This window comes from Falco peregrinus, chromosome 10 (genome assembly GCF_023634155.1).
Source record: "Falco peregrinus isolate bFalPer1 chromosome 10, bFalPer1.pri, whole genome shotgun sequence".
Taxonomy (NCBI): domain Eukaryota; kingdom Metazoa; phylum Chordata; class Aves; order Falconiformes; family Falconidae; genus Falco; species Falco peregrinus.
Genome location: NC_073730.1, coordinates 10,521,306 through 10,548,505, shown reverse-complemented (window position 1 = coordinate 10,548,505; position 27,200 = coordinate 10,521,306). Strand labels below are relative to the sequence as shown.

Below are 27,200 nucleotides of genomic sequence, written 5' to 3'. Positions count from 1 at the left end.
ATAAGGAACGCCAGAACAAGCTCTACAGCAGGGGATTTGAAGACGTAAAAGCTTGCCCCTGTCCTCGCAGCAGTGATCCTGAGCAGGAACACCTGAACTGAGGAAGGGCTTGGCCAAGATGCCCCACTACATACAAGAGGCAGTTGGTGAGGTTCCATTCAGTCACACCGTTTTTGTCTTACCATCTGAAGTTTTTAAGGGCACGCTGCAAAATTTATTGATAACTCACAGCCCTAGAAAACAATCATATCCACGCTTTCTGCCCTAAGGAATAGTATTAGTTGCTGTGGCCACCTCATAATTCTTATGAAACTGTGAATAGCTGTATTACAAGTGCTGAATAGCATTCTAAAAACAAGTATCATTTTCTTATTTTCTTCACTGCTCATAATTTTGTTACATTAGACTTGTCTCTCACAAAAATCAATAACAAAGAAAACTAGTGTGGTGCTCCTCAACTCGCCTGCCAGTTGCCGAACAAAGGCTGCCAGGTAATAAAGTGTTTAGATTTCATTTGGTCTCAAGTTAAGATGGACTCAGCTCAGTGGAGCTCAGGATAATAATTCACCATTCCGCTCCTAATACTTATCTGCAGTAACAGGGACAAATCTGCAGTTAAAGATCCTTGGAGAATAACTACAGACATAATAACAATAATTAATTGTTACATCTTCAACATTTTTATGTTCAAAACCTCAAAGCTTCATTACTGCAGGTCAAACCTACACAAGAAAGAAGCATGATGAAGCACTCTGTAGGTTATACTTGCCCTTTTTTGTAAATTTTGTTAACTTTGTAACCAACTCTTTCATACATAACATGGAGGGGCTTGTGCTTGTGCTTGCACTGCCCTGTTTGTGCACTGATGAACATGGGACAGAGGAACAATTAATGGGGGTGTGCTAAGCCGAGGTCCTCAGAAAGCTGCCAGGTTTGGGAACAGCCCCAGTTTGGGAGACAAAAGCAGCAAGAATGAGCCAGGGAAGATGATGAGGGGTTGGAGGGGTCTCCTGGACAGGATTTCAAGAGAGCAGGAACAGTGAAAAAACAAGCAGCAGTTTAAGGTCTTCTTTACATCCTATTTCACCAATAAAAATCCATTCAGTATCATGAAACTACAGGGTTGGTCTTGACTGATAGGAACAAGAGAAACATGCTTTTTTTGTTTCTTCTTTCACAGCTTAGTTGATTATTGTATTTCGAAACACATCCCCCTGTAAAGTCTTCAATATATTTTTGCTAAGAATTTTCAAAAGTTGCAGTTGAGCTGGTACTAAACTATTAACTCCATAAAAACACCAATAACATAGTCCAGATCTTAAATAATAGGTCAAGTGGCAAGGCATATCCAAAAATTTATTGAAAGTTGTCATTAAACAGATTTATGAGTTATGTGAGAGTTTAAAGGTTTAACCTCATGAAAGGTTTGTCTTCTCCTTTCATTCAACAGTGGCATCCCCATCAGAATCTTGTAAGGTTTTAACCTGAACCTTCAAGACTACTGTCAAAATCTGGGCCCACTGACAGATAGGCCAGAATTCATGACCTACAAACTCTTTTAACTAAACCTTCAAGCAACCACAGCTGAAGATTTACCTCTGACAGTTTTCAGTGACACATGCAGGAACCTTGCAAAGCAAATAAGTAGTTTTTCTGAAATTGAAATCAAACAAACTAAAGCAAAAGAATTCACAGATGCAAATAAAAACCATAAACCAAGATGCTTTTCTTACATATTTTATGTACCATCTCATATCTTTCAGTTTTACACGTGAACTAGTCTCTGCACTAAAGTTTCAGACATTTGAGATTGTTCTTTGCATTTGCATTCTTATTAAAAAATTATAAAATTTTTGTTTAAAGAAAAATTAACACAGTACACCAGTCTGGATGCATGGCCTGTTGCTGTGTACCACCTACCAATGAATTTTTCGGGACTACATCGTTATTTTCAAACTTGCCCTCTACAATAGCATCACCACTGAGAAGAATAATTTACAGACAAGTCAATGACAGCTGAACAACGGGCTCTATGTCACCCACTGGATCACAGTTCCATTAAAAAGCCACCTTTATCTTTGTCAAGTGCATGAACTCCACTGAAACATACTTCATACCCAAGTGATCTGTTTTCAATCACCGCCTCAGAACTGTTGTATCGTGTTAACAGGCTCAGGATAAAACCAAACCAAAGAAGGTAACTACACAATTACTACTGAAGTATGTAACTGTTCAGAGAACAAAAGCAAACCTGCCATTACTCTTAAGAAAAAAAAAAAAAAAAAAGTCAGTTAAATAACACACAAGCAACTCTGAATATGACATTCAGAGATTCCAGGTTGTGGCACATTTTTCCTCGGATTAGCTGAACTGTAACCTACTTGGCCAACAGTTTCTTCAGGCAGGGATTTTAATTTTTCATAAGCACACTGCTCTAATAAAGTACTTGGCATTAGTTATGGCTTTTGAATTAACATGCATTCATGACATTAAATTTTAAAATCACTAAGCCATTAATTTTGACCAGCTTTTTCTTATTCGTATATGGTTTGCAAGAATTAGCAACAAAGTGCATATTTCACCAGCAAAAGAATGAAAGCTGTACTAATAAAACTTAGTTTTGCAGGTCCCTGCAGAGAATGGTAATATTTTACATACCGATTGCATATCAAATGAAAGCCAAAACCAAATTTGCTGTTCTGATAAAGGCTTACTCTGTCAAATGGAACATAATAGTTCAACTTATGATCAAGGGCAACTTAACACACAATCTGCTATCTACATTTTCTTCCGTATTCAGAAATAAAAAGGTTTACAACATAGCAGAACAGTTCTATAAATCACCTAGCTCAAGCACTGACTTCAGTACCCATTTGTGAAACTTTCCTGCTACACAAATTTCCAGGTAATAACTAAATAGCTGAGCTCAGTTGCGGATGCTGATCGACAGTTTCTGCAGGTATGCAAGTCCCGGCAGCTGCCCTACTTCACCTTACAAGGAGTTCCCCCTTTGTCTGCTTTGTTCAGGGTAGCGTTCAGAAAGCTCAAATACTATAAATCATAGGTATTTTAGTTTTTAACATAAACCCGTTACTTCAGATATATCTACTGGCTACTATAACCTTGCTACTAAAAGCAATAATCACCTGCTGACAGTATGGGAGCCCAACAGCAGACTTCAAAACCCGTTTTCATCTCGTTTTATCTTGTTTCGTCTCCTTCATCTTGCACTTATGAAACAGTGTAGAGTTACGACACTGAAGATGTTTAATAGAAACAGCCAGTTTGGTATCTGATTCCCATGCTAGTAACATTCTACTGTTCAATAAACTACAGTCAGTAAAGTAGCTCAGTTTTAGTTATACATTTTAATTGAGTACAATTTACACACTTTATACACTGCTAAGTAGTGCGTCAAATTTGCTCAACAATAAGACTGTGGCTCACTAAAACAGATGTCTGATCCTCCAGCTTCCTCAGTTCTTAGTATCGGTTTTCTTTATTACTCTACATTAACTTGTAGATAAATTAAGCATAACATAAGTGTCTAAAATTCCAGCTGTGTTACAAAATGCTGCTGTAAGGCTAAATTTTTAAGTCCAAGTAGTTTCGTAATCTATGTGCAGTTATTTATAAAGGCAGCAGGAATGCTATTCTGACAACCTAATTAAACTTCCAATAATGTCAGCAGGAATCTGATTGCAAAATGGCTCATTTTATAAACATCACTACTTTTATGACTAACAAAAATATGCATGATCAGGTGCCAACTCCTTCACAAATACATATTTTACAACTTGTGTTGTAAACTGCTTGCAAGTACAAAATTCCAAGATGTTAAAGGTCTATGCTCAATCCATAAAAAGTGGCACAGTTCATACAAAGATTTCATGGATTTTGTTCTGCCAGTTTCGCTTTCACGTAACTGCACTACTTTCAGAGAAGTTGCTCCCAATATATACATGAATTTACACCTTAATCAAGCCATTTCCTGTATACAATATCGGACCTGGGATTACACATGCTTTTAAAACACAAGTGAAATACAGGAGAAAAGAGATAACTGGACCTTGCCAAATTTTAAGGCCACTATATAGTCCGTATATCATGGCGCACGTGAACCACACAATTCTTCAGAATTTGCTTTTTAAGTTTGCTGCCCACTGTAGAAGTCTCTTTGAAACTGCACGGGCCATGAAGTACTGATTAAATCTGAAAAAAATTACATTTCTAACTGGAAGTCCTTGAAAGTTAAAAAAAACCATACATGATATCCCACTGTTTCAAGCAGTAATGAACCCCAAATGGAACCAGTTCCTCATGGTAGCAATTGCTGTGTTGACAACCATTACAGCTTTTCTAATTACAGCACGGGTTAAAACAAAGCATTGAATGTTTTAGCTCACTCATGTATGACATGGATACATTTATAATAAGCTGAAGTATTGGGAAAAAATAGTCATTTGGTACTGACCAAAGCCCACACAAACAGGAGACCTTCTAGTAGTTCTGTATTGCCTGCTCTTCTCAGTCACTTCCCAGAATCCGTTCAAAAACCCAGTGTCAGCTTCCTCAAAGACTGGAGTCACCAGGGTTTTTTTGTTTGGCGGTTTGGGGTTCTCTTTTATGTTTCCATTAAGACCATTTAAAAATAGTAGTCTCAAGATAGCAGGGATGAAAACATAATAACAAGTCCGACCTCACAGTCCTCATAAATTTAAGACCTTGTTTTAAAAACCTCCTAAGGGTATGTGCCTTCTGTTTTTATCAAAAATGAAGGTAACATCAAATAAAAAGCAAAACTAATGAAGAATAGGTAGAACATTTTACTTTTGTTAAACCTTAAATGTAAAGTATATTAAAAAACATGGTTTGGAATTTCAAGAACAGGAATATAAACATGTATTTTCTATCCCAGAAAAAAAAAAAAAATCCATGCGGGTGTTACAGTATTTGATCATTCTCTACATCCACTGGTAATGCAATATCAATTTAATGTTATTAAACAGATACAGAGATACCATAAATTTCATACAAATATCAGGGTCTTCTGGCCTCAGTTATACTGCAGATCAAGCAAATCTGTTCTTTGGTAATTGGAGGAGGCTCATTTTCCATTCCAATGCAGGACTGTTAGGAGGCCATATCAGCCACTCGTCTCAGAACATTACAACTCTTGTAGACATAGCCTAGGCTATTTTTGTCACAAGAAAATAATATTAGATGTGGTATTAGAGGTATAAATGCAGAGAAGTTAAAATTATTCATTCCTTGTGGCAGCCATTTCAGGACAAAAAAAAAAAATCCAAACTCTCCTTCTCTATTCATTGTTTAATCTAGGTAACATTTAGACTCATATGTAAAGGTATTTTGATAGATGGGAATGTACACATGCACACCTTCAGTTTAAATAAAGAGACCTGTGTAGAGAATGGCAATTTAAAGTTAACATGACTTGAAGATATTCCTATAATAAAGTTTAAAGATCTAGTAAACTGGGACATTACAAATCCAAAAAAAGTGTTTCTTAGTTTTTCATCTTCCCTTTTTCAACAAAGACTGACAGAATATACATATACAGGTTGACATTTTCATTTTATCCAAAACAATTTTCACTTTGCTCAGTTTGCAAGTCCTATTGACTAAAATGTAATATCATTCACAACAAAATATTTTCAGTAAGTGAAACAATAAGCAAAGAAAACCAAAACTAAGCTCAGAAGCTAAGTGGTTTAGAAAGCCTGGTAACATCTATGTGTGCATAAGTGTGTCTATAATTTTTTTTTTTATACATTAGATATATATAGACACACACACACATATATACACACACACGTGCGCACATGCGCACACGCATACACACATTTGTAACCTGCAGTGAAGATCAATCTATTTTCTAATAAGGAACAAAACACATTATTTAAAAATGTGGCTAATTTAACAAAACAGAGAAGAAACTGCTGCTATCAAAATATACAATTTGGATTGCAGACTAGAAGGCTAACAACATTAAAAAAATAGTTTTAAGCAAAACCCCTTTGCTTCTGAATAACAACAGGTATCAACCTGCCATAGCACGAAGCATCCAAACAAGATTTTATAAAAAGTTTAAACTGTGACCCTTCCTCATTTGTAAAGTTCTTGACATAGTGCGAGCTCTGGTCTCCAAACTGGAGCCCCTTTCATGTTTTCTCAATCCATACTTCAGGAAATAAATGGCAGCTGAAGGTTTCAGAATCTCAAGTGAGATTTGTGCTTTACCATATACCTGAAAAAAAAAAAAACAAAACAAAAAACACAACAAACCCAGAAAACAACATTACCACTCTTTTGGTAGTAAGGAATTTTACTCTCCAGAGTAACACACACAGACTTTTTTTAAAAAAAAAATAAAAATCTTATAGAATTTGCAAGTTGCCAAAGAGATACAATGTCTTATATGCCATACAGTTCTGTATTATGCACAATATTTGTCCCACAAATACTGGGAAGTCAGCTAAAATCTTTGCTTCAATGAAAATTCAAGTTTTCTAAGGCATCACATAACTTCTAACATTGAAAGGCTGTTGTTAAAGATAACTAGTTCATTCTGAGAATTCAGATATTTAGTTTAGCTGAGAATTATAAATAAGAAGCCACAGAAGTCTGATGCTTGGAATTATTTTGGCAATTCCCATAGGATTTTTCTTTTTGAAGTTCGCTTAATCGTTCAAGCAGTTTGCTGTGCAATCAACATGAAAAGATTAAACATTCATGAAATGCATGGGCTTCTCCCTTCCCTCAATATTTCTCCAACTGCTTCATGATAAGAAAGTTCCTTCTCTGCAACATGAAAAAGGTATTGCAATGAACTTCCTATTCAGACAGGCTCTGAACCACACAGAGGCAGAAGCAATGCTGCTCGTGCTCCTCCATCCCTCACTTCTCACAGAAGGTGGGGCTAAGTACTCGGAAGGCCCCTACGATACAGAAGAACCCCCAGTCGAAAACTCATTACGCGTGCCTTATCTTTTTTGACTTCCTCTTCTACCCAGTGCGTTGAACTCAAGGGCATTGGGCTAAGATAATGTTTTGTGGCTCTTGATCCTCAGGTAGTTTCTCACTTTTTCCAGACTATCATCTAGCAAGGTGGAAAGTGAAAGGAGGAGAGCTTGTAAGCTCAGAGATGCAGTCCAAGGAGAGAGCTGGGGGAACAAAGGAAAACTCTACACCACCTAGCTTGCTCTCCATTCTTTTCCTTCTCCCTATAATAAAGGGAGGTGGGGAATCATGGTACTAATAGATGATTGATGGTAACTACCCTTCCTTAAATCCATGCGTATTATACTATGGAGATTATTTATAGTCTGTAATAAAATAGTGGTATATATTTAACTATCATCAGGAAAAATCTAAACAAGCAGTATTTTTAAGACATCTGAACAATGTTTTAGCCAAGTTGTATACAACTCCCTTGTTGCCATCACTTTTCATTCCCACCAAACATTGTAAAAGCCTGAGCATAAAGGACTTTCAACAGGCAACATACCTGTCCAATGTTTCCCAGAAGCGTAGAAATACTGGCCTGTCCAAGTGTCTTTTGTGGTAGCTTAGTTCTAACACTGTTACATCCCATTTCTGTACATTTGGATCCAGACGTACTTCATCATATTTGAGATGAAAAGCTTTAACTACAGGAAACAGGAGAACATTTAGTGTACAAACATGATGACTTTCCAGGGTTTCATTATTAGTCAAAGACAAGTCCCATGACGTGTCTCTTTTTCAGAACAGAGCCTAAGAACAAAACTAACTAGCCCATCTCCCCAGAAAGTCAACTAGTTAATAAAGTGCACCAAGACCCTAAATACATTGGTCAGCGGCCACTATCAGACTCTCACACTATTACAGGCTTAAGTAAAGGGCAGCCCCTACTTTTAGATGCATAGATTCCAGGAGAATAGCAGAAACTCATTGCCAATTCAGGTACGTTTTCTCTGGCAAAGAAAGATGCTCTTTCTGAAAAATCTTTGAACTGACCAAGAATTGAAACCCCAAGCATTTCTGAGACCATTGAGGAGGAAGCCTGGCTATTTCCTGAAAGTGTGTGTAGAAGACTGATAGTAGAGCACCAGCGTTACTCCCAAATGCTACATAAAGCATTCTGAGAAACTTAGTTACTGCCAATTTCCCTTGATTTAGTACTCAGTTAAAAATGGTAAAATACTAACAGTTATTTCACTCTTGGGAAGTTTTGTCACACGTGAGTTATGTGAAGCCTAAGCATTAACATAGTGAGTATTAAAATATTCTTACGACTCTTCTTGATTTCCTTAGCCAGATCGTAGTTCTGACATAATGCAATGCAAAATATTTGAGTCTTGTACAATTCCTATCTGGAAGCCAATGTGATGCATTTCCTACTTTGGAAATTATTGGAGAAGTAAAGCAGAAGAATTTGACCATGCTTGTGGAAACTAGTTATTTTTAATGCTATGGTCATATCTTTTTCTGGTACCACTCTCTTCATTTTTTTTTTCCACAAAATTCACGTTCAATTGTAGCCAAATGGCTATAATATGTAGTAATAATGTGTCCCCTTTTCCAGATACATGTCGATCTATAAAATTATATATCTAGGAGCTTTCTAGAAGATTGGTATCTGATATTAGCTTTTTTCTTCCCCAGTTAACAAATTAAAGTGATCATCTGGCTTGTACCACTGTCAGATGAATTCCCAAGCTTTGTGAATTAATACTAAGAAAACATATACATTATCTTTGCTACAAAACGCTGCATGTTTTAAAATAACTCCAGAGAGAGCAAAAAGATATACCGGGGCTATGTATTTACCGAAAGCTTAATCAACACTTGACAGAGCCTGTCCATTAAGGTTAAACGATATTGAGCAGAACACAATCCACTTCTGAATCCGAAACAAATTCGTGTTAGAGTGTGTTAATGTGGTCTAGGAGCAAGACCTTTAAAATGGTATTCAAAATTAAATATTTCTTCATTAAAGTGACATCATGCAAAATTTCATCTCAAACATTCACTTGCAGATGCAAGAAATAAGGTCGTTTGCTACATGAACATTAAGCACGCAGACCACGTGTAAAGGAAACTAAGGAGAACAATTTTAGAGGCTCAACTAACAAAATGCTACGTGACATAGTAAGTGAACAAATAAAACAAGTTTGACAGGCTCTGGTCCAATACAAATTTCATCGAGGATTTTTTTATGGCAAGCTACCTGCTTGTTCTCAAAAATGACAATGATAAGCTTTGAGTATTTGTTAATCACTACGGACCCCATGACTTACATGAAGAAATACAAACTGCAGATGAAACAATGAACTGTTCAGATCCCAGAAACCCTATTTACAAAGGATACTGAAGACTATAAACAGTGGCAAAGTGATTGCTTCAGGAAAAGGTAAACACATACAACCAGACGGACATTGCCGGTGCTCTCGCCATCTACACTGCTTTTATTTTGAGGGGTAAGGACAGTCATTAGAAAAAGCCCTACAGATACTCTTATCAGGAAAATGTTTTTTACAATACCTTACTTTGAAACAACAGAATGCATTTCTAAAATTAAAAAAGGTTCATTTCATGGACAAGTAAGAACAGATATCCTTCTTTCACCTGAAAAACTTAAGAATTTGTACACTTCAGTCTGAGCTATGTATCTATGATTTTGATCTTTTAGCACAGCGAAGACTCCAATAACGTCAAAGGATGTCATAGCAATTCCTGTAGCCCTCTATACATTTATATGTACATAATGTTAAAATTAATAGAAACTAGCATGCAACTACTAGCTAGACCTTAAGTATTTAACAGCATTTTTCTTGGGTTTGCATTTCACAGTTTTCATTTGCTCTAGATAGTCATTTTGAAGTGCTATTTTCTCCTTTCATTGGTCTCTTTTGTTAAACTTTTTCCTTTACATTGACTTTCTGGCTCTTTCACTCCCTCCCTGTTCATGCTCAATCCCTGCTTAAGCAACTAATTCCAATTCAATGTTCACAGACACATCCTTAGCCATCTGCCCAACTCTTCCTTTTTTGCTTCTTATCAAACTAGCATTCTCCTTCCAGCTTCTGCTTCATATACCAAATATTTGCACACATAAAACCTGATCAAACTTATTTCCTTATCACACTAACTGGAAAATGACAGACTGAACTAAGATGTTTTTTGGTTTGTTTGGGTTTTTTTTGTTTGGTTGGTTTGTTGGGGTTTTTTTGTTTGTTTTTTTCTCTTTTCTTTTCTTTTTGTGTGTACCTGTTGGTTTGTTGGTTTTGTTTTTAAAATCTGTAGCTCAGAAACCACTGGACACTTTAAAAAGGTCTATTTTCTAAGGCAACTTCACAATGAAGCAACAGAGATCAGAAACTGACAGTTCCTTTAGATATTAATGCACACCTTACCATCAGCAGAGGGAACTGTGTGAGAAAAGTGCAGTGTGTCTGCAAGCATACTGGGCATCATTGTGATAACAAAAACCTGGTCAGATCTAACTCAGTGGTAACACCTAGCTCACAACTTAAAAAGCATTTGTACGTTACTAAAAATTTCCCATTTTTTCAGACAGCATATGATATTTGTAAAAATTTCTTAGTGAATTACTAGGTGATTAATCCTCTGTTCACAGTATTAATAAAATCTGAAGACAGCCTGTAAACCTGTTAGCTATGAAGTGTTATAATATACATTGCCTTTTTTTTTTTTTTTTTTTTTTTTGAAGCTTGGGAAGTAAATTTATACACTAGCTATTTCTGAACCTCTTGTAAAGATGACAGCTCTGAGAAGATTTCCGTGAGCTTCCACAGGTCAGAACAAAAGAACTGCAGAGGGCACATTAATATTTGCCATCTGTGCAAAGATCTAAGCCCCTGTCTTCTCAGCCACCCAAGTCCAACAGCACTTCGGCAGTGTTTTGTCGTAAATACCCCACAAAAAAATCCAGACGAAAAAAAAAACCCCAAACCACTTAAAAAAAACACAAAACAACCCCTTACTTTTTGCAAATATATCAACAGGAGATCCGTCAGGCAAGAGCCAAGGCCAGCCTTTGAACTGCCAAGCAGGACCCTGTACAAATACTGCCACCACACGATCCCTACGAAGACAGGGAGACATGGACATCTTGATGACCTTGAACATTTAAATTACAAGCATTCTTAAACATGCAATATTACTAGAATAAAAAGCTATGCTAAGGAACAGCAGTAGAGCACATTTAATAACCACACCTCCAGCACAACTGCTTTTTCTCTGTTAAGCCAAAAAAAAAATATTTCATGTGATTTTCCTGGACTTTAAGCTCTGTCCCTTTGCAGAATGCAGCTCAGTTTCTCGTGTTACATTTATAAGCAAACAGTGTTTACTCCTGGCCATTATTACTTTGCTTTTTAAAAGTGCTTCAACATCTTAGAGATAATCTCCTATGAACAACACTGTAAACTGAGACCTATCAATTTAAAAGCCTTTATTCGGAATAGGTAACTCCTATTCAAAAAATGTATTAGAAGAGACAGCTGCCAAATTTCTGCAAAGTGCATCATTTATTGTAAGGGTGTGTAACCATCACCTGCAGTCTAACAAAATAAATTTGTGATTAAGATGAAGCTTTTACATAAATAAAATTAAAAAACCCCCAACCTTTGAGAACAAATGACTTTCCACATACGGCCTATCTTTGTCTTGAACATTTACATAATCCAACCATGTTTCCTACCAATGACAACAAATTACCTCCCCTAATCTCATCCCCAAATTTAATTCATTATAAACTCTACCAAAACCCAAACGGAAAAGATTAATCAAGGTGGAGTTTTGGTTGGGTTTTTTTTTTTTTTTTTTCTTTTAAAAGGTAACAGGCTAAAGCTTTGACATTTAAAATGATGTTGCGGGGTTTGTAATTGCTAACTGAGAAAAAACCTCACAGCAACACATTAATTTTGAGATACTAATACCTGATTCTCCCTTGGATAAAAACAAGCTAAAAAAACCCACGCTACTTCATCTCCTTGGTCAGAAGCACTTTAGGAACCACTTTAGACAGTTCTTAAATGTTTAAGCATTAAACATTTTAAGTGCTATTTGATATTCAGCATTTCAAACCCACAGATTTCTGATGAGCTCAAGTTCTCAATACAGAGAACAATTAATTTAGAACAGGACTTTTTCAAAGTACTCCTCTCCATTAAAATCTAATTTGAAAGTTACAAAACCACCAAGAATGTCGCTGTGTGTGTCTAAAATCTTCACACTTGTAAGGAAGAAGTAAAAATGTTACCTAATCCATTACAACAACAAAAAGATGTCTCTCCAGAATTTTCCTGCTCAAAGAGAAATATGTTTTCATAGCATTGAAGAATGGGCTACAGACTAAATAATCTGTTTCCAGGTTTGTTTTGGTTTTTTGTTTTTTGGTTTTTTTTAAGTAAAAAGCTATCTATGATGCCCTTTCACAGACTGGGGCTCCCCCTTCACAAGTAAGCTCCCATCATTGAATCCAATTCAATGAATCTGATTCAACACCGAAATCACAGTTCAGTCTTTACCGTCTGTTGGATTTTCTTTCTTTCTTCCTTTCTTAAACTATTACAAAAGTTAGAATGCCAGATGCTGAAGGCCTGCAAATGTATCTTCCCAATAGACTCTCACTCAGAAAGCAGGCAAGAAAGAAGTCTTTTTCTCTCAGATCATGTTTCAGTGACTTGCACACTACAGCATCATGAATGATAAAACTAATAAGAATATTCCTATTCAAATCTGTGGAACGTTTAATGTAAACCTAATGAAATTAATTGTGCTGCTCATACTGTTTAAAAGTAGCGTTGTAATTTCTGAAGACCATTTAAATAAGTTTAGTTGCATATTATTTTCAGCTGAAGACCCCTGTACAGTTAACCATCAAGTCCGTATCTTCACTTTTTAGTGAATTTAGTAGCATTGTATTGGTCCCTCCAAATTTTGCTTTCTCCTAGTTCAGTGATTTTGTAAAAGGGAAATGTATTTTACCAGTCTTGTGGCATAAGTTTCAGAGGTTGGTCTACGACTCGATAAGGTACAGTAACGCTGACTGTAGTTCCCCCAGGCTGCATCTGGTCCTTCCTTCTCTGTATTAGGGTTTCATTCTCCCGTTGACAGCCTTGCTTCTTTTTTTCATCTGATGGTACAAACCTTGGGGGAAAAAAACCCAAAACATTCAGTAGACGAAAGCAACTTATTTGATGTAGTCAGCCAGAAAACCAACTTTATCAGACCTTTGCATTACTAGTAGCACTCACTGAAGCCATCTCATTTTCACTATGCCAAGCTTCCATCATGACTCATTCAGAACAACCAAAAAGAAAGAAAAATATTTTCTAAACTCTTATACTAAACAGAGTCACATTTTTTAAAAGGTCCTCTGCCCCTCCTAACTACAGCCTAAGCTGTTCGTATACATTCATGCACTCCTTGCTGACCTTATTAGATACATTTGCAGATGTGGAGCCAGATCACAGACTGCTAAATGGCTGTAACATCATTTTAGTGATCAAGGGTAACATGGGGAAGCGTGGGCACTAAGCAGTGATTGCCTCCTGGAGCAAATTTGAGAGTTTTTGCTGTTAGAACCACCAGAATTACGTTTTCTCAAGAAAGCTAGAGTTTTGGGCCAAAAAGGTTTTTGAGTGAGGTTTTGGTTTTTTTGGATGATGGTGATTTTACAATACCAATGATTCATCTGGTGACAACAACATACAATACTACAATTTTGGACTTTTTCTTTTTTTCCTAAATAGCTTCGCTGACAGATAAATTGCTCAGAAAATAAGGATCATGTGATCCTCCTGTCTTATGTAATCTCCATGTGAAAAAAATAAATGCTTAGGATGCAACCACCTCAAATGAGTTACAGATCTTTTATTTTGCAGCCCCCCACCTTAAAAAAATGCAATTCCATTTCAAGAGTCTCTTCTTTATGGAGATAATAAAATAAAATACACTGAGCATTTCTCAAAATTGGCATCATTAATGTGAGAGTAGTGTAAGCCTTTTTACCGATGAATCTCAGTGGATTTTGTCAAAAGGAAAGACAACTAAGTCATGCATTTTACAGAACTAAAACTATGTCACAGGAAGCGAAGCTGATGTAGCCAGTGTCACCTGCCGGGCCAGTAAAAGAGCAGAGCTCAGACCCACGTTCTCCTAATATTCTATTCAGAACCACCCAGCTGCACTACTAACACCTTTTGCCACTGACATTTCATTTCCAAAACTCATGATAAAAAGAAACTCTATGTTTCACTTAACTGCAAAAGTTATCATGAGTACCGGTGCTCCATTTTAGAAACATAGTATGCTAGATAATTGGTAAAATTTCTCTTCATTGTACTACAGATGGTGCTTTTTAAACATTTACTACATTTTCAGTCAAGTTGTTTGCAATATTTCTATTTGTTCTTTTAAATCTATTTCTATTTGAACACTAAGCCCAATTTGAATGCGCTTAAACAGGCAGACTGCACTTCCTATTGCTGGAAAAATAGAAAAAGGAATGAAAAATTAAATGAGGAAGAGGTCATTATTCAGTCAATGTGAAAATACAAGGTTTTGCTAACATCTTATAGCCAATGAGAAAACAGCGGGGGGGGGGGGGGGGGGGGGGGCGGGGGGGGGGGGGGCGGGATGGGACACGACACGACACCCAAACATGTTTTAAGGCAGCATGTGGAAAAGGTCAATAAACCTTCAAGCAATCTGAAAAGTCACATTTTATATTTAATTTGTAAATATGAGGAATCAAGCACTTTAACCATTTTAAATGGAAACAGGGACTCTGCCAAATCAGACAAGAAGTAATACTGCTGCTCTACAGAGCCTAATGATTTCACCACTGTATTTGAGACATCTCAGATTTGGCTGACAACAGGCATTCTCAATTCCACTTCTAGCTTTAAATGTTTCTGTGTTTAAGAATTAATTTCAACACTAGTTTATTGACAGTTTCTCTCCATTTCAGCTAGAAACCTGTGTTACAGCCATTAAGGCACCATTCGGCTGTGCTTCAGTTATGTATCTTTTAGAAAACAGCCTCAGTTTTATTTACTGTAAAAATCTGAATGTTTTTGAACGCACTTCTCCAGGACAGAACATGAAATAGCTTATTATTGGAATTTGCTGAAGGAAAAAGTGTCCATGGGCAGATTCACATGGCACAGTAAAGATGACGACTGCTGTAAAGAAAACACTGAAGGAAATGTTTACATATGTACAGAGAGTACGGGAATAAAAGACAGCTTACAGAAAGTTTATAAAATATATGCTTGCATTTCCAGGAACCATCGATTCAGTAAGTATAATAAAAGCCATGTGCTCAAGAGTTAAGACTCAACAGAAATTACTGTATGATTATAAATAATAGTTTACGTGACCTACTCCATCACTACCTCAACATAAAAGACAAGCGTAAGAAATCTGAGTATTAAAGACGACACCAAAAAACCCATCTTCTCTTGGGAATTATCTGCCACAATATTACAGCTGGTGGCTTAACTACACATTTGTACTTGATACCTTTTTAATCATCCAACACACTGGAAATGTGTTCTGAAACCTGACTGAGCAGGTGCTCACTTGTGTTTTGGTTTTTTTTTTTGTTGCTTCTCCAGATTACTATTCCCTAGTAAAAAATATTTTCCAAACCTACTTAGAATCGATTTTTATACCCCTACTAGGAAATTAACAACACTCAATTCTCTTGCTGTTAATTACCAAAATTATTATCCACATAAGAACAGGTGCAGTCTCTCGCTTTGAGAAGACAGCAGGTCCCTTTCCTAAGGTAACGGGTAAGTGATGAACAAGACTAAATTATGGGAGGTAATTGGTAAGATACTACCCACTGAACTGCCAGAGTGGCTCATGCCTAAGCTCTAAACTCACTTGAATTGCTAGCATTAACTTTAAAAACACTTTCACTGAGGTCAGGTCAGCACTTTCTGGCCCCCAACTCAGGCACGCTGAAAAATGCATGAGCAGAGCCCAAGTTGTAACTCCAATGCTGAACAGTAACAGAGATCATCGTAATACACATTTGATTGTGTTTAGAATTGGGAGACTCATTTTTATAACCTTCTCAATCTTTTTGTTAGATTACAGTATCAAAAGCTTCATACACCTATTTTTGCAAGAGAACAAAGCATTTTTTTTGGTAATACATCATCCCCGAAGGTTTCAGATAGTTTGTTCAATATCAAAGCTGAATAAATCTCAGTGAGTTGCCTGGCCACATATGGTGAAACTTATGAGTAAAAGCATCATCATAATAAAAATACATAATCATTATCCAATCATTTACACCTGCCTGATACAATTCCTGCCTCACTTTTTTTTTTTTTTTTACACTGCCCATGTAAAGCAGATGCATTGCTTCTGAAAAGCCTAACTTCAGTTATCCTCAAATACTTCATCTGGAAAGCCAGACTTTACACAGTAATTATATCTAGTGTTGCATTCAGATACTGAATAAAAATAAAGTGTATCATACTAAATATTTTTAAGAAGATTTACAATATACCATAACATATTGCAGTTCTGATTTTAAATTAAATTATATTTTTTTATTATTTTAGAAACTCTTCATTTTTATCTTGTATTTGGCTCCTTAGAAAAATAAACTTTTAGAAAAAAAAAGGTCATCAAGATTTTTTGCATATTATTCAGTATGTGATTTATATATATTACAGTTATATATAGAAATGTCATCCTACAAAATCAAAGTTGCAGCAAATATATCCAACAGACAAATCAGATATCTTTAAAAAATACTGTAAACCAGTAAAATGCTTCCGGTTTAAAATAGTATGTATTTCATTGTACTGATGATCACTTTCTTGCTTTCCCTATTCTCTGTCTCAAAAAAGAGCAAAACGTTAGTGATGAATTGAAGATGCTAAGCATCATACAAATGTCAGCCAAATTTGGCAAAGAAAAACAACCTCAACTTATTACAGAGCTATGAAAAGGCTTACTAAAAATGTTGGTATTAATCAACAGGTTTCTTTCAGTCCTTGACAATTGAATTTAATGCCTCCCATAGAACTGGATGAAGACTGTCCTCTATTTTACAGCCACCAACCTACAGTGTCTGCCAATGATAATGCAATTACTTTTTCTCATATCCCAAGTGACAATGTTTTGCATTCCAGTTACTTATTAAACAAAACTATCTTAAAAGACAGAGATTCCCAGCAATGACTAAATTTTGATTGTAAGTGGTTTGATCTCTAATGATAATTTTAGTTAACTTTGTTCCTTATTTTGTTTTAAGAAACATTTAAATGGAGGGAGTCATAAAAGTTGGTTTTATTCATAAAGCCCAAATCCCCATTTTCTTTGTTACCACACACTTCAGAGAACTGGGCTGCCTCAGGTATCTGGCACGGAAGAAAAAGCTGCCCTGTCAACCGCCCACATCACACGAGCATCACAGCTCCCACACCGCCACCCTGGGGGCCGCCTTCTCCCGGGGTTCTCCTGCATTTCTTAGTGGTCTCCCCTGCAACAGCTCTCACCCTTCCAGCTCCAAAAACCCCTTCGCCTTGTGCTTTGTCATTGAGCTCCTCTGATGGCTAATGGAAGCAGGCTGGTTACCTCTAGAAACGCAAGAAATTCACATGTACTGGCACCTTCCCTCAGCAGGGGTAAGGGAGGAAGCATTAATCTGGGTGTGTCTTTTCTATATGGACAATATGTCTTTACTCCAAAACTTGTGGCGATGACACGTGCTTTCCAAACCCACCCTTCTGTCAAATTTAGCTCAAAGTGTGGAATAAGTTAAAGAAGGTGGTGACTTAAGAGGCAGAAATTAGATGTCTTTCCTTGGAAAACCATCACGTATCTATCAATCACACTCCACATCAAGGCTAGTTCTACACTCTGCATACCTGAACAGTAAAAACAATCCCTGCAGCCATTCCTAAACAAACTATTTCAATAAATTTGAATGCAAAAGTATACAGGCCAGGTGGCATATTTTCTAGAAGAGTGCTAGAACTGCCATGGCTAAATTAATATTTCACTCTTCTGAATTCTGCTATTGCACTTCTGATTCATTAACATACCTTGCTTTTTCACTTTGTCTTTCATACTTGTTAACTACATCAGTGTCCTCCCTTGAACTCTTAAACTTTATTTCATTTTTTTCTGGATCACGTTCTTTGCACCCTAACAATCAGCCTCCTCTTGAGGCAGGTCTCAAGAAGTTAACTGTACCCCAGTGGGGCCAAAACCAGTGCAAGCCTTCTAGCACAGATATACTTAGACATAACATATAGATGCTTTATTCCATTATAGATGTTCCTGTACCAGAAAGTCACAAGTTACAGATTTAAATCCAAGGCTTCCAGTTGTGAAATATTTTTCTTAAACATAAAACCCCACATAAACAAGAAACATCCTCTGTCAACACAATTATACCAGCCCAGGAACTGTCTGAACATTAAACTATAATGTTAAAAGCCAGCCTTCTCTCCAATTAAATATTTTGGAAAAGGCACCAAGAGTCCAATACACTTATTGGGTCTTTAATGATAAATGGCAGTAATCTAACAACTAGAAATAGCTGGAGATCAGAAGGTACCTGGTATCTCACTGCACAATTTCAAAAACTAGGGCAACTCCAGTAAAAGCCGTAGCACCACAATAAGGACAGCCTATTTTTGAAGAAAAGCAGTGTATAGTCTCATAAAGGACAAGCAAAGCACTGCAGATGGGAGAAAGAGCAGCTCTCAATTTTTTTGAACGTACCACTGCGGACAAGCTCTAACAGTGTATTTCTTTGTGAAAATGGCTGCCTGTTTCACAAGAATAAACCAGTGTTAACAGATAGGCAACTCTAAATACCGACAAGGAGAAACATTTTTTTTCGGGGGGGGGGGGGGGGGGGGGGGGGAAGAGGGGGGGCTCGTGGTGTGAGGCAAGTGGGGTGTGTGTGCACACACAGGTTTTGTTGTTTTTACATAACAGGGAATCTTACCTTATTATAAAGAAAATAATTTGTAGTGTTGATTGCATTCAGCCATAATGAATTAAATCTTAGAAGTGCAATGCAACAAACAAATCTTAGTAACTCATTAATATTTTTCTGAATGAATTTGCATCAATACTGAAAGACAATGTGTATTTCTGTTGTATGCAAACTCAAAAAAAATAGTCTTTATTTACACAACCAGCTGCCCTCTGCTCAGCTGACACAGTTGTTTTTCTACAACAGAGGCCACCTTCCAGTGGCTGGTAACTGTGGTCATTTGCCAAAATATTTTCTGAGCTCCATAAGCATGCTGCCCTTGCTCATCTCTTAAGTCTTCTTCCATTGTAAGGGTTCATTGATCAGTTGCACATGTGTGCATTTACATTACATAAAAGAAAAGCACAACAGACATCAGAAATGGTACCCTAAGACTCTCTTGTCACTCTGCCCATTAGGCCCACAGATCACCACCACGCAAAAACTCTGAAAATAAGTTCTTGGTTTTTTCCTCCTGTTCAAGCATTCATTTCTTTTATACTCTAGTCTGTAAGACTAGCTTGTCATGAGACAGTAGATACTCCTTCTTGCTTAATTACTAATTTGGTGCCAGTACACCTTTATATCTGAAAATCATTTTTATACAGCATGTTCTAATCAGCTACTTACTTCAGATCTTGCAGAAGGTCCTTTGCATTAAGCATCGTTATTAAAGAGGTCGTGGCTGCTGGAATAATGATTATGGGAGTTCGAGATCCTGTAGAGATAATAAAGTTACATTTGCCTGGGGGGTTTCTGTTATGGTTTTGATTGTCAGGGTTTTTTTCATTAAAGGAACTGTACACAAAAAGAACCCCCTTGCTTAACAGAGCAACATCATAAAAAAATATTCACGGAAAACTGTAGTAAATCTTTTTCTAAACCGAAGGCTTTCATTCACCGAAAAAATGTACTCCTGTATAAGGAGTCTAAATATGGGTCCTATCCATATTTAGCAAAACAGAATGCTGTCTGCGTTCCACTGCTTGTTTATACTGATGCTTCTGGTTGCAGCAAAAGATAAAGTGGGCACAATTCACACAAAAATGAGAAGGACTGTGTTTGAAATGAATATTGACTCACCTTTTTTCTGGTTTGGAGGTGGTCTTGCTTGGGAAACTGAGAAAAAACAGACAATACAGCAGGAATGATTAATACGTAAATACAAATGTCATCATAAGGCAACATTTCAATGTTTTTAGTTGCAGAAGTGAACAGAGAAAAGTCACACTACAGTAGTTAGATCATTTTCACAGATGCAATACAAAAAGTTGAGAAGTAGTTTGGGTCTCAGTATTCAGAAGAGAAAAAGCTCCTGACTGTCTGAAATAAATGCTAGGACAGTTGAGTCAATCTCTCCTGATTTTACTAAAACTAGTCATCCCCCTCCATCCCCTCAAAAGGCTGGGACACTACACCACTGACAAAAATTGCCAGCAATCTTGAAAATGCTGCTGGTAGCTCTTAAGTTCAATGGTGCTGAACGAACAGGAAGACTGTTTCACACAGACTTACAGACCCTCACCTTCTCATTAGTTATTATTGTACACGGTATCTGTAGGATTTAGCTATCCTTAACACATATAGAAGTTTCAACAATCAAAACTGAATCCCAGGCTTACTCAATTTTGCATTGCAGTTTGAGTTACACAAGCTCTTTGGGTGCCAAAACCAGTGAAGCTTAACAGATATGATAGCACTCAAGTAAAAAAAAAACAAAAACAAACCACCAAAAAAACCCACAACTGAAAAGCACAACACAACAAAAAGATACCCAAAACAAATAAACCTCCAAAACCAAACAACGAACAAGAACACACAAACAATACTGGCCAGACAGAAACCAAAGAATTCCCCCAATTAAATGTTTCTACTTCAGTCTTCCAAGTCGTGACCTCCTCACCATGGGAGATCCTTCAGTCCAAAGCTGGAGAAGAATGTTTCTTCACTTTGGTGATATTACTGAATAATCTGACTCCCTTCAAATGAACATTTTATAGTTCAGTTTTCAGGAGTGCTAACTCAAGGAAAGAACTGTTGTGCTTGATAATCATCATATGTGTTTATCCAAATTCACAAAATCAGAAAATAGTGAGTAGTAGAAAGACTGATGTAGACTAACTCAAGTCTCAACTGCTACTATGCACAACAAATTTCATTAACTGACTTCCAATTTCATAGCACCAACTTGCTCACGTTTATTTATGACCAACTGTTTCAAAACTTCCTAGAACAGTATAAATATTCACAACACATAGTTGCCATTGTTGAAATATTGAGACCATATCCTTAATTATCTTTTCCTGACACTGTCAAATGCACAGATATAATTGGCAACACCATATTGAACTATGTGAACTTTACCTACCCAATGATTTTTTTTAATTATTTTTTTTTATATCTACAGATCTCCTTATGTAAATAAGTTCCTGAAATACACGGGCATTTCAGCTGCCCTAAAAGGACAAAAAAACAATTTAAGAAATTTGATAGCTGTAACAAGACAGGTTAGTAGAAAAGCTGGTACGGCAGAAAGGTGAAGGAAAAAAAAAGTTAAAAGCACATCTCATTTTTTTCAACTCGGTCTTGTACAACTGTTTTGTCCAATTCACCTAGTGCTTCTTATGTGCAAAGCAGCATCCTCCTGGAAATGGTATGTTTTAAATACTTTGACTGCTAAGAACAGAACAACTGATTTTTTCAGAAGTTTCAAACCCCCCAAAAATCCTATAATGGGCAGAAAGTTTTGTGGTGGGTTTGTGTTTGTGGTTTTTTTGTTGTTTTTTTTTTGAATGAGGCAGTATATGCTTTTCTTCAGACTTTATTCTTTCTTCTTTATTCTTTCTTCAACTTACAATAGAGTGGCAAGATAATGGATTAGACTGGCCTTAGAGAAGGGCAGTATCAGTATAACCTATATAACGTACAAACCCCACACTTCTGCCAGTTAACACGCATTAAGTCACAGATAACAGTAGGGACCTGTGACAACTCAGATTTCTGTTCTTGCCACTTCTACCCATCTCATACCACTGTCTGTCAACTCCATTTGCATTATTATGCTTAATGGGGCTAGGGAGGTAAGTATGACAAGCAGCCTGACCTTTCTAGTACCAAAATAACCAAACAGAAGAACCTGTGCACAACAGCATTGAGATACGCCTGGCAGTATTCAATACTAGGCTAGATTTTTGAAGAAGAATCATTTTTACAGTATTAAGTCTTAGTACTAAATCCTACTGAATCTCAAGGAATTAGCAAGGCACTCGTTGAAAGCATTTAGTAGTCTCAACAAGTATAGGCATTACTTCTAGAAAAAGTATATTCATTTTTAAAGGTAGCTTTGTTTCCAAAAAACCGAAAATGCCCCCTTCCCAATACCTTCGTAACATCATCTTGTTCTTAAACACCACCTTTCTCTTGAGACTTTCTTCCATCAAACCAGAAATTCTCACAGTATGTAAACTAGATGCAGATATGCACATAGGTGTTTGGAAACACTGATCCTCTCGTATACTGTCTGCACTCTTACACTCTTCTAAAAACTCTTCTTAAGAATTTTTTAAACTTTTTTCTCATTAAAAGAAACCAAAGTACCCATATAATTCTGTCTTCAAATCTCAATTTCGGATTCACTCTGACATACAAAATTGACTTGGAAGCTGAAGTCTACGAACTGGTAATTAAAAAGCCAGTTTAGGATTCTGGCCCCACTACAAATACCTTAGGTGCTAAAAAAGTGTGAAGAAGTAATGATAACGCATTCAGAGAAAGACTTGCTTCTGATATATTAATAACAGAAGTGATTATACATCTCTTTTTGAGATTAGCTTTTCTATTTAGCTTCTTTCTCCTTGGAGTATAAACCAGCTTTTATTACATATTTGAGCTGGCATTTGTGAACTACAAGAACCAAGAGGTTCGTCAGTTTTTAATTTCACTATTTCTATGGGCTAACTGGGCACAAACTGAAGAGAATGAACCCAAGCCCTGTGGTATAACATTAATAATAAAGTTATGTGTTATTTCCAATACATATGAAATTAAAGGACACAAATAAACAATCCCCACTTCATTCTCCAGCTAACCGAAATTGTAAATAGTACTCCTTTAAAGCTCACACTTGTTTGGAACAGAAGCATAAGTGATAGTAGGCTTCCTTACCTGGTCGTGGTACTGGCTGTGCTGCTGGAGTTTGTGTTTTTCGAGCAGAAGCGCCTTCCTTTTAAAAGAAGGCAGAAGAAGTAACATTAACAGACGAGCATCTTGTCAGGTACATAGTTTTTTAAAATGAACACAGCACTACAGAGGGTATCACGAGAATGAGGGCAATACATTTCCATCAAAGAGAAGAAAACAGCAAAAATATTCAAAACTCTTTACAGATGCTGTTTTAGACTTGGGGAAGACAGGCAACCTCCTAAGCATGGTTTACAGGTTTACATTTTAACCATCAAAATGTCAAACATTTTTTCTGTATGCAGAAGACATCTTTTCGCTCTGTATCATTGTTTCATTTTACCTATGATCATTTTCACCAAGGGTTAGTAATGCAAATGTAAGCAACTGGCTACAGAAATTTCAAAACAAGATCTGCTTAAGCTCCGGATGGAAAACTAGGACCAAGAAATTGCAATGCATTCCTGCCTGGAAGAGTTTTAGTGCCCAGAAATAGCACTCTAGTGGTAATTAGTTCTGCTCATGCCTTATCCAATTACCTTAATGTAACAAACAAAAGACCTCCACTACTACCTATTCCTGTTAATGCTGCAGAGTCAACACACACCAGAGAACAGTGAGGTCACACATGTCTGGTTCCAAAGCAACACTGAACTCCAGCAAGAATAAATTCCCTTCTCAGTTACTGCTGTGCAGCCTCCCTGAACAAAACATACATTAGTAACAATGTAAAAAAAACCAACCATGCTATATGTGCCAGCCACTTCAATTTTCAAGGCTGACAGGAAACCCTGTCATTTTAACATGAAACCCTGAATTTTATCTGAAAATTACTTCAACGCTTTGTGAAGCGTATCCTACAATGGTGAGACACTCAGAAAGGTCAGAGATCCTACTCTGGGAAAAACCTGCTGGAAAAGACTCTAATACGGCATTACTCCATTGGCATGCCAATGTGTAAACAACAGTGTGTTTTGTAACTCAAAAAAAGCTAATGAGCAGGCAGCCTCGAGTTCCATGATTTAAATAACACAAAGAAACTGCTTTTAAGTTTCCACCATTAAAGTTAAAACTGTTTTTATCTCAAGAGCTGTGAAGTACAAATAGAAGATCACTTGACAAGCCCTTCGGAAAACAAAACGAGCCATCCCCGATTAGTTACAATAGGCTGGAGCTGACATTTGCTACGGTGCAGCTTTGGTAACTTTTACAGTCAGCAACCTCCTGGTAATCTTCACTAGAAGGATTTAACCCCACACTGCAAGAAATGGATTAATCCCAAGTTTTGCTGTACTCTCTTCTGATTATTAAAATACCAACATCTAAGTAGGGCACTTGAGTCAGTAACTGTTATTTCAAGACTTAGTTTTTTAGCATCTAAGAAAAGGTATTTTTGCCAGTGTCCTTTCAACAGTAATTACTCAGAAAGTGGTAAAAATCAAAATTCCACCCTCTGAAAGAGCAGCAGTGGGAAAGGCTGACAACCTTTGAGAGAAGCCCCGTGACTGACAAACAGGTATTTGAAGCAACATCACCAATCTTTTAACCAAGAAAGCGGAAACAAAGCATTTGCATGTTTCTATTAAAAAAAAAAAAAAAAAATCATTTTCTGGGCAAAAAGACTGTTCCTGTGGTGGACTAATTACACAGTCTGAAGAACTACCAAGAACTTTCCCATAACATTTCCTTACATTCACCGCAGTTTATGAAATGGAAAGAAAAACATCAAGCTAAAGAATTATCATTTCCTGCGATGCCAAGTTTCAAGCTTCTAAATCCAATCCAGTTTGCTTGGATGCTTCACTATTACTGCTGCAGTCCCACAACTCTGTTCCTCTTTCCTCCACTACAGAATCAGTAATGCAGCTTCTCTGCCTCCCCCCCCCTTAGTGCCTCCAACGTCTCAGACCATGCAGGTCCTACAGCATCTGCAATGAAGGGAGGGAACCAGGAGCTGCTTCTGAGCTTCTAGAGTTTTTGGGAATTTTTGGAAAGTATTATAATCAAATTATAACCAAAGCTTTGCTTTGGTTGCCATTTGACTTGTGCTTGTGACCCTGCTCTTCACCAAAATGTCCACAAAGCACCAGAACATACATAGTCTAACAGGAGCAGTGGCTATCAAGCCTGACAAAATACCTGGTATATTAACTATTTGAGAGTTGTTCATGCTTTCCTCTGAATTGTCTTCTCTACAATGATTAATGGGAAACTTAGTGCAGAAGCCTAAAACGAAAAGGCAGAGGGCTTGGAGAACGTTGCAACCAAAACTAACAAAAAAAACCCAACCCCAAAACAACATGAAAATATCTGATAAATGGTAGGAAATAAATTCATTTAAATGAGTAGATACAAAGACAGCTACCACTTCCATGCCTATGACCCTTCTACTTGTAAGAACAATTTCTGCAAATTAATAAATGGAGGTCACAGTTCTTAGTTCTGTAGATCACCGCCTTAGACTGTGATCATTTCAGGGGTGAACCTCCGCTCACAACTGACACTGGCATCTTAGCACAGAAGCTCAATTGTTACCTAATGAAGGCACATCATCTACCCTTTGTAACAGATACAGAGGTTTATCAGTGACCTAATCACCACCACCTATTACGTAAAAACCGCAGAAGCAAAAGAAACTCTGATCAGTATTTCAAATTATTGTTTGTAAGGAGAAAAATGTAGTATTAAGATGAGGAGAAAATGAGAGTGCAGAGCAGCGACGGTTGACAAGATACACAAAGTGGAGAAGAAAACTTGCTTCCATTAAGGAAGCTATTAGCTGGATAACTTTGCTAACATTTCACCTTGCCCTGACAACAAAACATGCAGAGTTTTGATACAGAATTAAGGCTTTTCAAAAGCATGCAGACTGAGTTTTTCTTATGACAATACACTGATTTATGGTAAAAGCTCTGATTAGAAGGCAGGTATAACCACATAGAACTATCTGCTAGGATTTCTCCCAGGAGAAGAAAATTCAGTTGACAGAGGGAACTTCATAGCTGGTTCCTTCAACTACACCAGGAAAAGTGCTGCTGTAACTCATGGCCCATTAGCTACTCGGAGGCAGCTTCTCTTCTCGTTTGCATGCTCTAACTCCCTGCGCAGACAGTAGGTTTTTTCTCAGTGAGCATACAGTAAGATATTTCAGAACTTCTAAAGTGAAGTTTTTAATGTAAGATTAACTCTTCAGTAACTAGCACACTGCAAATTCAGTCCGCAGTTAGGGGAGCTTTTGTTTGCGCAGCTGTACCCTAAGCATTCGAAACAGCAGCAATCACCCTTTTGCTATTTAAAGAACATTCAATTTCCTCGAAGTTTCTGAGCACTTAACCGTTTTGCTCAAAGATGACATACCTAATTCTTATGCGTAAGCTGTCTGAGACTGTTAAAGGAGTATATTATGAATATTCATAAGTTGAAACTCATTCAGTAACAAAACCATGTAACTTCAAAAATAAAAACTTTAAGACAACCACTTAACATCACATGTTAATCAAAAACGTATTACTTGGTTTAGTTGTGCTAATTTGCCATAGAAAGTTATATATAGTTTACTTACAATTTAGAATAAATATATGAGTATGTAACCATGCAGAAGCAACAACCTGACATAAAATGAAATCAGGAAAACAGATACTGAAAGCTTCATACTTTACTGAATTTCACTGCATCATTTACAGAAACACTGCTGTAAATATATTTTTCAGTGGAATTCATCCGCTTCAGTACTAATGTTTCCTATCATACCAGACTTTTACAAAATGCCAGCTCAATAATTGTTTTTATTTTAGCGCATGCCTTCTGCTATTTTGCACTGTCCTACCTAAACACCTAAAAACACTGGGTCCACAAACCAATGCATGAACAGAAAACAGGTTTGTAAGTGTGAAAAAGATGCAGATTCCCACTTATGTTCAAACAAGGAAAAAACCCTCACACCCTCAGGGATGACTGACTTCCATTATTG

The 27,200-nt window shown here is 36.9% G+C and overlaps 1 protein-coding gene across 1 annotated transcript in view; it reads right to left on the bottom strand.

Moving 5' to 3' along the window:
• Positions 1-1,724: 1,724 nt before the first annotated feature.
• CDC73 (cell division cycle 73) overlaps positions 1,725-27,200 on the bottom strand; it is a 112,837-nt gene continuing 87,361 nt past the window's right edge. Inside the window, exons 11-17 of the mRNA XM_055815073.1 lie at positions 23,216-23,273; positions 20,135-20,170; positions 19,682-19,769; positions 13,018-13,179; positions 11,010-11,110; positions 7,529-7,670; positions 1,725-6,268 (exon numbers count right to left, since the gene is read on the bottom strand). Coding sequence (XP_055671048.1) covers positions 6,232-6,268; positions 7,529-7,670; positions 11,010-11,110; positions 13,018-13,179; positions 19,682-19,769; positions 20,135-20,170; positions 23,216-23,273 — 624 coding nt within the window. The 3' untranslated portion in view covers positions 1,725-6,231. The remainder of the gene's footprint in view (positions 6,269-7,528; positions 7,671-11,009; positions 11,111-13,017; positions 13,180-19,681; positions 19,770-20,134; positions 20,171-23,215; positions 23,274-27,200) is intronic.